Source organism: Stegodyphus dumicola, chromosome 9 (assembly GCF_044657685.1).
Source record: "Stegodyphus dumicola isolate Sdum_Otavi_A_Nest chromosome 9, ASM4465768v1".
Taxonomy (NCBI): domain Eukaryota; kingdom Metazoa; phylum Arthropoda; class Arachnida; order Araneae; family Eresidae; genus Stegodyphus; species Stegodyphus dumicola.
Window position 1 is genome coordinate 151,631,826 of NC_140776.1, and position 15,022 is coordinate 151,646,847.

The 15,022-nt window shown below is 30.9% G+C and overlaps 1 protein-coding gene across 2 annotated transcripts in view; it reads right to left on the bottom strand.

The window, feature by feature from the left end:
* The window catches only part of LOC118200349 (kinesin-like protein KIF21A), a 156,750-nt gene that overhangs the window by 17,575 nt on the left and 124,153 nt on the right, over positions 1–15,022 (bottom strand). For both annotated transcript variants that reach the window (XM_085824243.1, XM_035372309.2), the window contains exons 30-35: positions 14,349–14,468; positions 12,463–12,602; positions 12,185–12,368; positions 5,417–5,581; positions 4,521–4,641; positions 1,495–1,656 (exon numbers count right to left, since the gene is read on the bottom strand). In XM_085824243.1, coding sequence (XP_085680369.1) covers positions 1,495–1,656; positions 4,521–4,641; positions 5,417–5,581; positions 12,185–12,368; positions 12,463–12,602; positions 14,349–14,468 — 892 coding nt within the window. The remainder of the gene's footprint in view (positions 1–1,494; positions 1,657–4,520; positions 4,642–5,416; positions 5,582–12,184; positions 12,369–12,462; positions 12,603–14,348; positions 14,469–15,022) is intronic.

Consider the following 15,022-nt stretch of genomic DNA (forward strand, 5'->3'; position numbering starts at 1 on the left):
ACTTAATGTGGTGTTTTGAGAACTTATTAATAATCGAACTTAAAGCTGGTACAGCGCCAAGCATCACAAGCATGCAAAGTTATTGTAAACCAGAACTAAGACGGGAATGCTCCTACTTGTACTGATATGTGTGTATGAGAGTGATGATGCATGTTGTATATAATAAAATAACATGTAATTAAATACAGTCTTGTGAAATAATTACCCACTAAAGATAAACAAGCCAACAAAGCAGATTTGGAATCATCTACTTCTACAAAGACAAAAATTGTTAAACACTCATGGAAACCCATCTGAAACAAAATTAGGATACTTTTAAAATGATAGAAAATCACATTTTATTAAGACTGATAAGGATCAGACCGGTTTTATAACATCTGCTACATTTTAAAACATTTTTTTAATGTGGTTATTGAATAACGCAGAGATTAAGAAGCTCAGACTTGTAAAATTCCACACTCGGATTCTTGAAAATTAGCCCATATTGCACCTAGAAATGATTTCTTTCATTCAAAATTCAAATTACATTTCGTTTTATTTAACACTGAAGTGAATTTTTGCAATATATCTTCATTTAATGATTAAAATAATGACTTGGATTGGACATGGCATGACATCTCTTACTTTGGTGCTATGCTAACAGATTCTCATTTTTTTCCCATTACTCAGTGTCTTTCTCCTTTCAATACTTCTGCAGACTTTTCCAATATTAAATATTGGAAATATATTGCCTTATATTTTTTTTCTTTTCTTCCAATAAACAACATTATCACATGTATTTTGCAAGTATTGTAATTAAAACGGTTTTGGAGATTAATATCTGAATAAAGGACTTCCATATCAGTGACTGAAATAAAGATTAAATTAAGTTGCACTTATTTTCCAAAATAATAGTTCAGTTTAAAGAAATTCTTATACTAGGAAATATGTAACGTTCTTCCTAATAGTCAAGAAGCAGTCAAGAACATGGCTAAGAATATAATGCTAGTTAGCATGCACTAAATCCGAATTAGTTCAAGAGCAGCTAGGAAAGCATCAATACAAAAATGAAGCATATGCAACAACTATTTGAATTTAAACAAAACAATCTTCTCCCTAGCAGCCAATCAATTATATTTCAGTAGCACAAATTTCTGTAGTTATGACTTAGGAGATATAAAGATAGGACATTTTATTTACTGAAATATATTGCAAACTGCATGTATTTAAAATATCTCATGTATAAAATATGTATTCTTCTTCACTTTCCTATTAAAGTACAACTAACACTATTTATCATAATGAAAAGTAACTAAAACCTTAACATGAGCTTAAAATAATAATAATAATAATAATATATCCTTGTTTTTTAAATTCCGTGCTATTAAAAAAACACTAATTACTCAATAGTCACAATAATCCAGAATTTTACACACATTCACACATTATGAGTATAAAGAATTTGTATTAATTTAGTTACCAAAATATATATTCAAGTGATGTATATAATCTTACCTGAATATGACTTCCAGTTTTGAGGTTCCACTTTTTAATGCACATATCCCTTGACCCAGAGAACAAGATGTTTCCACTCATAGCAAGGGACTGAATTCCATCATAGTGAGGTGGTTTAAGATTAGTTTTTGCTAAATGGGTACCACCAGTGACTTCAAAAACCTATATGGATTAGGAACACAAGAAAAACATATTTTTCTACTGTTATAGTATTTTATATACACTGCTGGCCATTAAAATTGCAACACCAGGAAGGAATGATCTGATGAATGTCAAAATCATGTGAAAGGAAGAAGATGGGATATGCAAATGATCAGTATTTCAGCACATTTAGAAGATGCAGGAGGAAGAAACGACATCTGAAAGACTGCATAAAAGAAATGTTGTGTAGTGGATATCTCATGCAGAAAGTGCTTTGTAAAGGTTGGAGTTTGCTCAGAATATCGTTTTATGCCTCGAATAAGAAGAGGAAATGATTACTAGCAAGTTTCAAAATTCAACAGATGGAGGATTGTTGCCTATCAAAAGTGTAGATTATCATTCTGTGATATCACCAATCTCACTGGTCGACATCCGACCACTGTTATGCGAATATGGAATCAGTGGATTGCTGAGAGCCACACTGTAAACGCCTTTCTATTACTAATGTCAGAGAGGACAGACATATTGTAAGGTCAGCCCTGCAAGACTGTATGACCACATCATGGACCATTAGTCAGGAGATGGGCATGTTTGCAGCACATCCAGTATCAGCTCGTAAGGTGCGTCAATGTTTGCAGCAGCATGCACATTACTTCGGCTTCCCTTGACAATACAGCATAGAGAGAAAAGACGACTCTGGCGCTCCAAACGACAAAGTTGGATACACGAGTGGCACAATGTCTCTACATGCAGTATTCTGATGGCCATATACATGTCTGGAATGTCCGAAGAGACTCCACATCGCCTGCTTGCATTTCATATCGGCATAGGGACTTTGCACCTGCTGTGATGCATTGGGTACACAATACACACATCTCTAGTTCATATCAATGATAATTTGAACGCAGATGGGTACATTTCTGACATCTTACGTCGTGGTTGTGCCCTATCTTTGAGGCCCCCAAACACCATGTTCCAACAAGATAATGCAAGACCACATGTTCTGACCTTCCTTGATACACAGGGTATTTGACTGCTGCCCTTGCCTCCATGGTCTCCGGATCTGTCACCCATTGAAAACTTCTGTCATGAGTTGCTGAGAGAGTGGCCCGCCATCCCTCTCCAGTTAATACAGTTGAGGAAGTGTGGCATAGACTTGAAGCAGTATGGAATGAGTTTCCCATTTCTGTTATCAAAGCCCAATTTCACTCCATGCCTAATGGGGTAAGGGCTGTTTTAGCTGGCAGGGGTGGCAGCTGTTTATACTAATTTCGCATCCTTGTAAACCTCCAAAATGCTTACAAATTTAATCATTTTGTCTTCATACCATACTGTTTACGTGCAATAAATATCTTTTTTGTATTTGCTTCCCTTCATGGTGTTGCAATTTTAATAGCCAGCAGTATATATTAACTTGAAAACAGTTAAGCAAAAAGCAATATTTTGATAAACACTGAAATTAAAAAAAATTTGTTTAAATTCTGTTTTTCACTTGAAACTGACATATCACTTATACCGAATGCAGAGTAAACAAAAATAATGAAATTGATGTCAAAGTTTTTAATTTTATTTGAAAAGAGGATTTGTTCCACACATTATGACAATGCAATATGATGTCATCTTACAACAATATACTCGCATATGTTGTGCTGCAAGTAATTTCCATTTTGCAACCAAAAAAAAAAAAAAAAAAAAAAAAAAAAAACATTTTAAATATATCAGTGTCTTATGTAAGTATCTTCTTCCCCTCCGTGTTTCTACTATTCATCAGGTACATTTCTCTTGGTGAACCAGTCACAGACATAAATGATTGGTGCGTGATAATAATGCTCATGACCAGTAAAATCATTTACCATGTTCATCACTATGCTTCCATATTACTGGAAATGAAATTAAGGTAAAAATACACATGAAAGACAATTTTAAGGACATTAGGCATATCAACTTTTGTTAAAGTTTCATCTTCTGAATAATGCTTTTATAGTTTGTCGGTTTAGTATTTCCAAGGAATTATTAAACAGCATTCTTGAATGATAGTTATGCTTTCTTTTGTAATTTATGAAGAACTTTTTTAAGAACATGGATAAGAAATTTTTGCATAAGATTTAGAATGTTGTGCACAGTTGTGTGTGTGTGTGTGCAAATTGTTTTTTTCCCAGCAATATTTTTGATGATATAATTTATGATATACTATTTTGATGATATACTATTGTTCATTTTATTATTCATAGTTGAATATTATTCAAGAAAACTACATTTTTCATGCAACATAAATTCTTCTACTTCCATTCTTCATATATGTCCAAATTACTTCAGAAAAATCAAAGCTTTTCTTTAGTCTAGCAATAATTTACAGTACTTTTGCACCTCATTCTTTCTTTTTGAGGCTAATGAGAACAAAATCCATGGCACTGTTTAAATTTTATATGAGATGCAACACTAAAAAAATAAACTAATGTAATGCAATTAACAGGAAAGTATCATATTCTTTATTTATTTTTAAAGAAACTAAATAATAAACTAATAATATAAACTAAAAGAAACTAATAATAAATAAATAATAATAATAAACTAAATAATATTAATAAGGAATATAATAAATATAATAATAAATAAATAAATTTTAAAGAAACTAAATAATAATAACTAAATAATGAGCATTTTATTGATCCACTTCATTTGACTTATGACAAAAAGATTATCATAGTTAACAGCCATATCATATGATAGGACAGTTCATATAACATCACTAAATTTTACAAATTTAGATAAATAAATTTTATTATTATATGATGATAAAGAAATACTCAAAAACAAAACAAAACAAAAAAAAAAAAAAAAAAAAAAAAAAAACTGCAAGTACATTTAGAAACATATTAACATACTTTAATATAGTGATCCTTGGATCCTGTTACTACAATATTTTTATCCAGTCCTTCATTATCTACAGCCAAACACATTATTGCTGCTTGATGGCTTCCACTTAATTTTCCAATTGCTTTATACCTAACAAAATTTTATATATAATAAAAAAATGCAAACAGACAAATAAGGCAATCATGTAAATAGGAAGTTTTTGTTTTTAATATCTCAGGAAATATCAATATTTTGAACCTGAACTAATACATATCATGATATATATTTTTATCTTACGTTTTTCGATATGCTACAATATAATTAATATGCCATCATTATGCTATGTGAAATTAAGTGCTGGAATATACACTACATTGTGTCACATTATTGATGCAAATAATTTTTGCACATGATTGGGTTAAATGTGCTTAAGATGATAGAATAATCTGATAAACATGAGGATTTGAAATCCATAATTAGGTCCAGAAAATGAATGGAACACATAAATGAGATACTGCAATGCTAGTTAATTATTCATTATTTTACAAATATGCTTCAGTGAAATTGCTTCACCTCTGAGAAATATAAAACGATATAGTATCTAACATAAGAAAATTCGCTTCTCATTAATCACATTAGTACATTCCATTAAATAATTTCATATACCAAAGATAAAAGTTAAGCATGGCTCTTCAATAATTGAATACTTTTTTTTCAGTTACTGAAATGAATAACCTTGTGAGGCAACTTTATGGCAGACTGTTTAATTAAAGCTTCATTGTAGAAACTGATCTTTAAGACAAAAATTCTGTTTGCAAATAAAATAAAATTAAAAAAAAAATAATAATAAATAAAAAAAAAATAATAATAATAATAATAAAAAAACTGAGGTAAATTAAAAAAAGGAAAAGAACAAGAAACTTACATTCTCAAATCCCATATGCGAACAATATTACTAGCAGCAGAAAATAACGTAGTACCATAACGATTAAGAGCTATGTCATGTATCTGAGTTTCTCCTTGCGGCATCTGCAATGTTCTGGACGGTGTATTTAAAGTTGGCGTACCCGAATTTGAAAGACCAGAAGAACTGAAATAAAAGATATAATTCCAAAACTGTATAGCAAAAAGGAAACATTTTCTATGGACATCATTTAGCTGTACAATTAAATTTCAATTTAATAATGAAATAAAATTTGAAATTTATAGAGTAAAAAGGTGAAATAATGTAATTGTGAATGAATTACAACCAATAAATAATGGCAAATTTGAATATTTTAAAATAAGATACATACAGAATGTTTAATATGAAACATATTTTACTTAATGGGAAAACTGATATTTACTGCAATACAAAAAGGAAACATTACCTCATATGGAAAAGATGAAAGATTATATTAACATGCTGAACTATATGCCATTTATTAATTGAATACACACTTTTTTGCAAAAAAAAATCTAAGCACCAAGAAGGACTTTTGCATTTGTGACGAAATTTGGTATGCAAAAGCATCTTGATCGAACATGCAAATGATCAAAGTCTCAAGGCAAATGAACAGGAATTGCGATCATAGCACACAATTCTAGTGAGAAATTTGCAAAGTATAAAACTAGTAACAGAGGTGGAATATTTATCTTTTTTTGTTGCTGCCATTGTAATTTCATAAAGAAGCAACTAAAGATGCCATTATGACGATATCAAAGACCTTACAGACAACTAAAAATACTTCGAACGTGCATTGTAGGGTTGCGTGAAGCTGGGTGGTCATACTGAGCAATAGGCCGCTACCTGCAGCAGTCAGACACTACTGTGCAAAGGTTTTGGCAGCAATGGTTGCTACAAGGAAACTGCCGATGAAATGAAGGCTCTGGAAGGCCAAGGAGCACAAACGTGAGGCAAGATAGGATGATTGTTCACCAGGCCCGAACTGCCCCAATGGTATCATTGTCAACTGTTCCGTGTATGCCTCCCGTGGTACCGTCCACCATCTCACGGCACTTGTCTTAGGCAGGGTTATGCTTACAGAGGCCTTTAAGATGTTTGCCTTTGATGCCACAACATCGACGGATTCGTCTGGAGTGGTGTCACAGCCGATCATCATGGCTGCCATAAGACTGGCATCGTGTAGTGTTCAGCGATGAATCCCGCTTCACTCTTAAAGCAGATGACCATCGTGTTCGTGCCTGTAGAAGACGGGGCCAGTGGTTCCAATCAGCCTCTGTTTTAAAAAGGCATACAGCCATAACCCCTGGTGTGATGGTGTGAGGCGCTATTTTTTATGACAGCAGGCCATCTTTAGTCATCCTTTGTACATCTGTAACAGCTCACCGATATGTTGATACCTTCCTGCAGCCAGTTGCATTACCCTTCGTGACACATCATTTTGGGGCCATTTTCGCATATCTGTAGACTGTCTTCGTGTGATTAATAGTTTTGGCCAGCAAGGTCACTACACCTTTCACCAATCGAGCATATCTGGGACATAGTGGGCCGCCAGATTCGGGTACTACAAAATATCACAGATCTGGAGAGACAACTGATGAATGAATGCCTGGTAAAATGTGTCGCAGGATGACATTAGGAACCTCTACCACTCCTTGGCTCGAGGAATTCAAGCATACATTGTCGCCAGGGTCGGTTCGACCAATTACTAATTTGAACACTCAATGGGTGATTGTGAGCCATGAACAGGTGCTATGACCTTGATTTTTTAATCATTTTATTGTCTGTGTATGAGTTATACACATATTCAGTTTCATCAAAAACAATCACTTCCTTCATGGTGTTTCGATTTGTTTGCAAAAGAGTGTAAATGAACCATTGTGTTGATTGATCAATTGAACAGTTGTAAGATGATTAATTCTGCACTTATTCTCTTACATCTGCATTCTTGCGAACACTTTTTCTAAAGATTAATCAAATATATGATTATGCATGCTACTCTTTCCTGCTACATTACACTTAGTTTGATAGTCCATTTTGAAGCAATGTATTCCACAACTATTACATAGCTAATAATGCAAGCAGCATGAAACTTACTATGCTTTTATGTATATAGAGTACGTTGACTTATGTACAACTAAAATGGCTGATAAGATAAAATTTTATCTTTCCCTAAATAGCTTTGTAGTACCAGTTTATAATAATAATGCAATAAATAACAATTTTGCATGCAAGCAATATCTGCTTCTTCTTTTTTTAAAAAAGTAGCACTGTTTGATGAAAATATCAAACTAAAATTTTATGGCATCAGAAGATTTAACTTTTCATAATTATGCTTGATAAAATTAAATAATGGGTTTTAAGATATTTAAATTATTTTTAAGAAGATTATTAAGATAAATAATTATATTTTTGAATTTCTCTTGAAATTTTTAAATAAATGAAATAATTTGAAAAACTGGTAGACAAATAGACTGGTAAACAAATAGTGGTTTTTGAATATTATTATAGCAAATATTAAATGTTTGATATTGAATAATGTTATTATGAATAAAAATGTTAGTAATTTTAAAAACTGAATAATTATCATAAAACTGATTATAAGTAATGTAATTAAGAAGTGAAATTAATACAGATAAGTTACATGAAAATGTGCTCAATGAATGTTAAAATTAATGGGTAACTTTATTTTAACATAGAATATATTAAAAGATAAAACTTTGAAGGATCCCTTAAAACTTTGATCCTTTGAAAATTATTATTATTATATAATGGAGTGAATACGTTTAATTTTTTAAAATATAAAATGTAATGTTTTAAAGGCCAGTTGCCTTAAAACAAGGAATCTGACATTTTTTCAAATAACTGCCATAGCATTTCCCTTGGTCACTGATGCGGACCACCAGGTTAGTTCAAGTGTTTGCCCATAAGTTGGATATGTTAGTATTTAAAGAAAGCTGTGGGGTCTTCTAGTTTTGTACAAAATATGTCAATTAGAAATGTCTAAATAATAATAAATATCATAATTTCAGTAAAACTATTTCAAATGATGTTCGATAGAATAAAAATTAATTATAAAATTTTGAAATTTGTTTTGATAATTTACAATAATTAATGGATATATTCAAAGTAAGATAATTTACAATAATTAATGGATATATTATAATGGATATATTACAAACATAAAAATGTTGAATACATCCATCCATTAAATAATTAATGGATATATTCAAAATTTTTATGTTTGTAATATTTTGTGAAAAATTTTAAAAGGCCTTTCCTAAATAATTACGAAGATTCTAAAACCTTAAATGTGAACTTCCAAATCTGTTTCTTTCTCTCAATTTGGCTTCTTTTTATCTAAAAATATTTTTTACTATTGTGACTGCAGGGTGATGTAAAATTCTGTTTACTAAATTTCTAAGACATAACTTGAGTACACAAGTTATTCGTCTCAACTTGAATTTTAATTTCATGTATTTATTTTTTCAAGTATGTAATATAAAGAATTTTATAACTATAAAAATAAATCGAGACATTGATTTTTTTATACACTACTAAAAGCTAGTTATCTTGTATAAGGAAGAGAGGTTTTTATGTCAACTATATTTAAGCATTCCACAGCCATCAACAAATAGTTATGCTGATTTGCTCGTAGAGGGCCTGCCATTTTTTTCATCAGAGTTTATTATTATATAGCACTGTATTTGTCTATTTCTGCATATTAATGTCTATATCTGCAATGCTCTACAATAGAATTTCATAAGTATGTGGTAGAAGCATTTTAATTTTATATTAATGATAACACTTAGTTTTTACAAAAGACTAAAATTAATGATATGATCTTCAGAATTTTGAACATTTTTAATTATTTCATGGAAAATAGATACTCAATTCAGGACAATTTTTATATTATTTGGAAAAATGTTTAAAGAACTTACCGAACTTCTATTCTAGAGACTTTCAAACTGGACTCTAAATTTAATTTACAGAATCATATTTTGTTCTAGAATTCCTAAATTACATCTTGAAACAATTTATTTGCTTTCTCATTGAAACTGTAAATAACATACAAAATTTCCCTTCCTTTGCTAATACTCTAATGCTTCTTTCTTAAAAGGCTCTTCTATCGTGAACCCTTTTTCTGCTTGAAGTGGGAATATGTAAAATATAAAATAGCAAACCCAAATTCATATCTTTAAATTCTCAATTTAAGTACATCCCCTCTTTAAGAATACACATTGCATCATTTTGTGTCATCATATCTGTGACCTGCAAAAACTCTTGTACAGTCGCTATCGAGAACTCAATTTCTGAACTATAATAAATACTTCAGCAGCCAACCTTTTTTGCTGCTTGCTCTTGCCACTGAAGCATGTAATTAACCTCCTGGCCACCTCAGCTGTTGTAACAATGCGATTTCCATATTTAAAATTCTGTGGTGCAGACTGCACCTATTGCACTATGTGATGTCTACAGAATGTGATACCAAAGAACTGTTTATGTCCTGAAAATAAAATGATGTTTTAACAACCCAACTAGTTATGCACAGTAAACATTGCAGTCATCTACGCAGCAGTTTTCCAAAAATGCGAATTGGTGCCTTCCCTAATCCAGCTCTCATCTTATGTCAAGTTATATATAATGAAATAAATAATCTCACTTCATATCTATTTGTAGTTATTGAAATGAAAAACATTCTTTGGCGAAAAATAAACAGTTTTTGATTACATATAAATTAATAGTACAAACTTCTTATTGATGACAATAATAATAGATCTTATCTTATAATTAATTATAAAATTTTTTAATAATTTCTTATAAGGTTATATATTTTTGTTTTAATTAAAAATTTATTTTGTATTGGTATTAATCAATTAAGTTAACAACTTCGGTATTCCACCCAGACAGACTCGTCAATTTGAAAACTAAGTGACTAGCTTTGAACTCTAACAAAATACATATATTTTACTTACAATATTATTTGGGTCTTTATGATGGCCATTTGCCTTTTTGTATTATTAGAATTAATAAATGGTCCAAAGTTACTAACAACACTTTTAAAATCAATGAGTTTGTCTCAGGGAAAACAATGAAGTAATTAAAAGAAGAAATATTACATTTGTTTTTAATAATTCAAGGTCATCAGAGTTTGTATAATCTTTTACTTTATTAACTAATAAGTAAATAAAAGTCGGTATCCTAAACTAGAATCATAGGCCCACCAGCGGCCCAGCGGTAAAGACGCTGAACACTGGTAGTTCGGTCCGAGGTTCGAATCCCGCGAACGGACTGGCTGCATGGGTGTTTTCGTGGTTTTCCCCATGTGTAACTTGTATAAGAGCCAGTTTCCCTTAGAAAGTCCTCCATGAAGGCATCCATTCCCTCAGGCAGATAGCCCTAGTGTGCTTTGTCATAATTAAATACACCACCACCACCACCACCACCTAAGCTAGAATCAGCAGAATGAACTTGCTGATTCTTGCATTATATGTTTAAATATACAGTAGTAAGCTTAAGTGTCAGACTGGTACTTATATCAAGTTGATTTCAATACTGTTTATTTGTCCAAAAACACTTTTTCACACAGATATACAAAAGCAAACTGTTTATAATTTTTAAAGCACTATTGTACAGTTCACTATATTCCGTTTTCACAATCAATGAGGTCCAGAAATTACTCATAGCTTCTGTTTGAAATTTCACTTTAACTGAATGACAATTTGTTATTTCAAAGTTGCAAGGGAAAGGATCAAGAAGCCATGAAAACACATTATATGTACCATCTGGGAAATAAGTTTCAAATTGTGACCAGAGTTTTGACATGCAAACATATGTCATTGCATAATTCTTTCCCAATATCGATATCATTTTTTTACCAAGAAAGATTCTCATGCTGGAAATGGTGAAAAATTTCTGTTTTACACTAACCCACAAACCAAGTTTCTTCTCAAATCCTTTACTTTCTCATGAGCATAGACAAAAGTCAAAATTACATAGAGATTTAGTTTACACATTATAGGCAAAGATGTAGTTCATTTAGTTTTAGGTATACATCTGAAAGATATGCCAGGGTACTTAGCACAAATCGTCGACAAGAAATTATATAAGATCTTAATTTTGATAACAAATAGGATATTTTTCAAGTCTTTGAGTACTACAAGGGCAGGCTTTGAGGACCACAGTTTGAGAAATGCTGATTAAAGACACTGAGTTATATCCTTTCTACACTCATAATTCCAAATTAAAAATAAATAAATAAATAATAATCTCAAAGATTATACTCATATCTAACTGAAGATTGCATAATATTTTCTTCTATCAGATTTTCAAAACATGAAAAATTAATCACGTTGTATTAATATTGGTGACAATATGTTTTGATATTTGAGGAAAATGTGAAGCTACCTTACAAAGCCATTAATAAAACAACTGGCAAAACTGAGCAAAAGGATGAATTTATTTCTTACAGTCAAACAGTTCAGCAGTAGTTGGGTTCTAAAAAGAACTGCCCATTTATTGTGAAAACACATCAAATAAAAGGACAGCCATGATATAAAAATATGATTGAAGTTAATTATTTATAAATTGGAAACCTCTAAATTTCTACTTGTAAAGTATAACCATTTTATAAGAATGATATGCTGATTCATCACATGAAAAATTTATGCATTATATTTCTTAAATTATCAAAGTAATTTTCTCTTTAGAACTGAAACTGCTGGCATAGTATTAATAAAATCAATATACCTAAGTGTTTGAATGCACTTTGCTGGATTTTCTCTGACATCCCACACTTTGACAAATGCAGTTGATACACTAAATGCTAAACGTGAGTATTCACTGTAGCGTACAACACATACATTGTTTGGGTGACCACCTAGACTTTGGATTTCTTTTCCTGTACCTAAGTCCCATATTTTGACAGTGCGATCTAAAATAATTAAAAATACAGGATGAGCTATGCTCACATACATTTAAATAATCACAAACAAGAAAATCCATGCACATTACAGTTCATTTATTACCTTTTGATCCACTGAATAGCACATCATCAGTGGCAGTAAGAGACAATATAGCTCTGCTATGACCTTCAGCTGTATGCGTGCACACAAGAGGCAAATTTTTTGTAAGATTCAATTTGGATGAGAAAGGAATGATAACTCCACTGAAAGAAGAGGGGAGAAAAATACTTACTTCACACTCATTTATATCTGCAAAACATGCTAAAATTAATTTATAATAATTAGAAATTATTTTTTGAAATAACTTAAAGGATACTTCTATGATAGCTATTCAAAAATACCAAGTTTTAATTTAAACTGTTCATGATAAAAATATAGTAAAACAGTTTAGAAAATCATCTTTAGAGACTGGATAAAGATGGTGATTTGATAGATTTAGAAGTTAATAATTATAAAGTTAAGTAATAAATACTGATATTCATCCATGATTTTAAAATACAAAATATAACTTAATATAGTACAATTAAAATGAAAATAAATAGGATATTTATTATTTTTTTATATTATTCCTATTTTTTTTCAATATTTTGTTTAACACTTATTTTAGTATTTTTATTTATGTACAACATGATACAAAAACTTGATTTAATTCAAAAACTAGGTGAAAAAAATATGATTGTTTTTGTAGTGATTTTAAAAATGGGAAGCTCTCTAAACATGCATGAAGTCTTAACTGTTTTGAAATGCTTTATTCAATAGCATCAGATATTGCCATCCCCCCAACAGGCAGGCACTTTCCTAGTATTACTAAATTCCACTAAGCATTCATCATGACGAAAACATTGCCCAGGGCATATGAATTGTACCTTTGACAAAAAGGAAGCATTCTTCAAATTTTGACATAAAATCCTGGAAAGTGGATTCAGTGGTCTCCATTCCACCCATCTTCTCCTACTACCACCCTCTTTAGAAGGCTTTTGACCTTCTAACAGCAAGTTGAATGAATTTAAATATTTATAATTACTGACACATGTTCACATTTCATATGAGTTACAATTATAATACTGATTTACAAAATATATGAATGATAAAATTAATTACATTTTCTTATAACAGTTTAATATAGTAACTAATATACAGCTATCTTGTAGACTTCCTCACTTTGTAAAACTAAGTTACTGTTGAATGTGAAGAATCTTAAGAACTAGTAAGCAAATAATCACTTGAGTTTGTGCAACAAGAAACAACAAGACAGAAGGGTAAATAACCCTTTATTATTCAGATAAGATTTAACAGAACTCCGTCTTGGAATGTACAATAAAAGCCGACACTTGGGCTTGAACTAAGAGACTAAGAAGTAAACTAAAACTAATCTAAACTACAGAGATATAGCTGAAGCTATAAAGATTCTAACCGAGTTGGCCCCTTAACACTAATTGACTGTATCAAGCTATCAAGGGCCTGAGTACGGCCGAGCATAATAACAGCTTTGAGAGAGAGTAGCCAAAAAAGGGGATGCGCACTATCAGAAACTCTGATTCTCTCTAACTCAGCAAGTAGAACTTCGCGGTTAAATACCGCTCTTCCTCATTATGTATTCGGATGTGATTCTAAAACTACATTCTGGCTGGAAGTAGTAAAGTTAAAAATTTGACAGGAAAGGAGTTTAACTCAAAATTTAACTGTTAATAAAATTACTATAATCCTTACAATCTTTTATACAAAACTTTTCAAAATTAAAACATACTACAAAGGGTTAAGTAAAGATCTTATTTAAAAAAATAATAAAAAAATTAGAGAATTATTCAGATTAAATTTGGAATTGATGATTTTAGAAATATTACAAAAATAATCAGACTAGAAATGCAGTCCTGCATGACTTTTTTCAGAATTGATTTATCTGGAAATTATGAGCATAAGAAATGAATAATTATTGTAAAAGGACTTACCTACCAGGCTTGTTCAATCTAAATGATCCACTAGTTAACCTACTAAAAACATTGTCTTCTCGAGATTTACGTGAGGCAGATGGTGAATTAGGTGGAGTTGTATCCGATACTGTTGTTTCCCTGATACCAGGAAAAGAAAAATAATAAGGGAAAATACATTTAAACAAGGCACAAAACTTCATTAATATGTAATATTAGTTGTATATGTTAATTCTGCCAACATATAAGTTGAAATTAACTGAAGTATAATACGAAGAAATTGGCAACGTAACTTTTCTTATAACATTTGATGACTTTATAAACTCTGAGTAAACTGAGAGAGATAACACAGCATTATGACAATTATGTTCAACTGTTGAAAGGAAATTTAAATCCTATATGATTTTTTTTTTAAATTTATCATATACTAAAAATATTTCAAAGCTCAAACACATACAAGCCATGCTTATTTAGTTTCTCCTGCTATTTACCAGACAGGCATGATTCTTTCATAATTGAAAAGTCTAGACTGGAATTTGCTTGAAAGATTATAATTCCCTGCAGTGAAGTGACGAAAGTTTATCTTCACTGTGTAGCAGGAGACCATTTTCTTGGACACTAACTGAAACAAAATTTTCCCAGTTAGCTTGGCTGAATGTCCTAACTTGAACTCATGAATCAATATAGATCATACG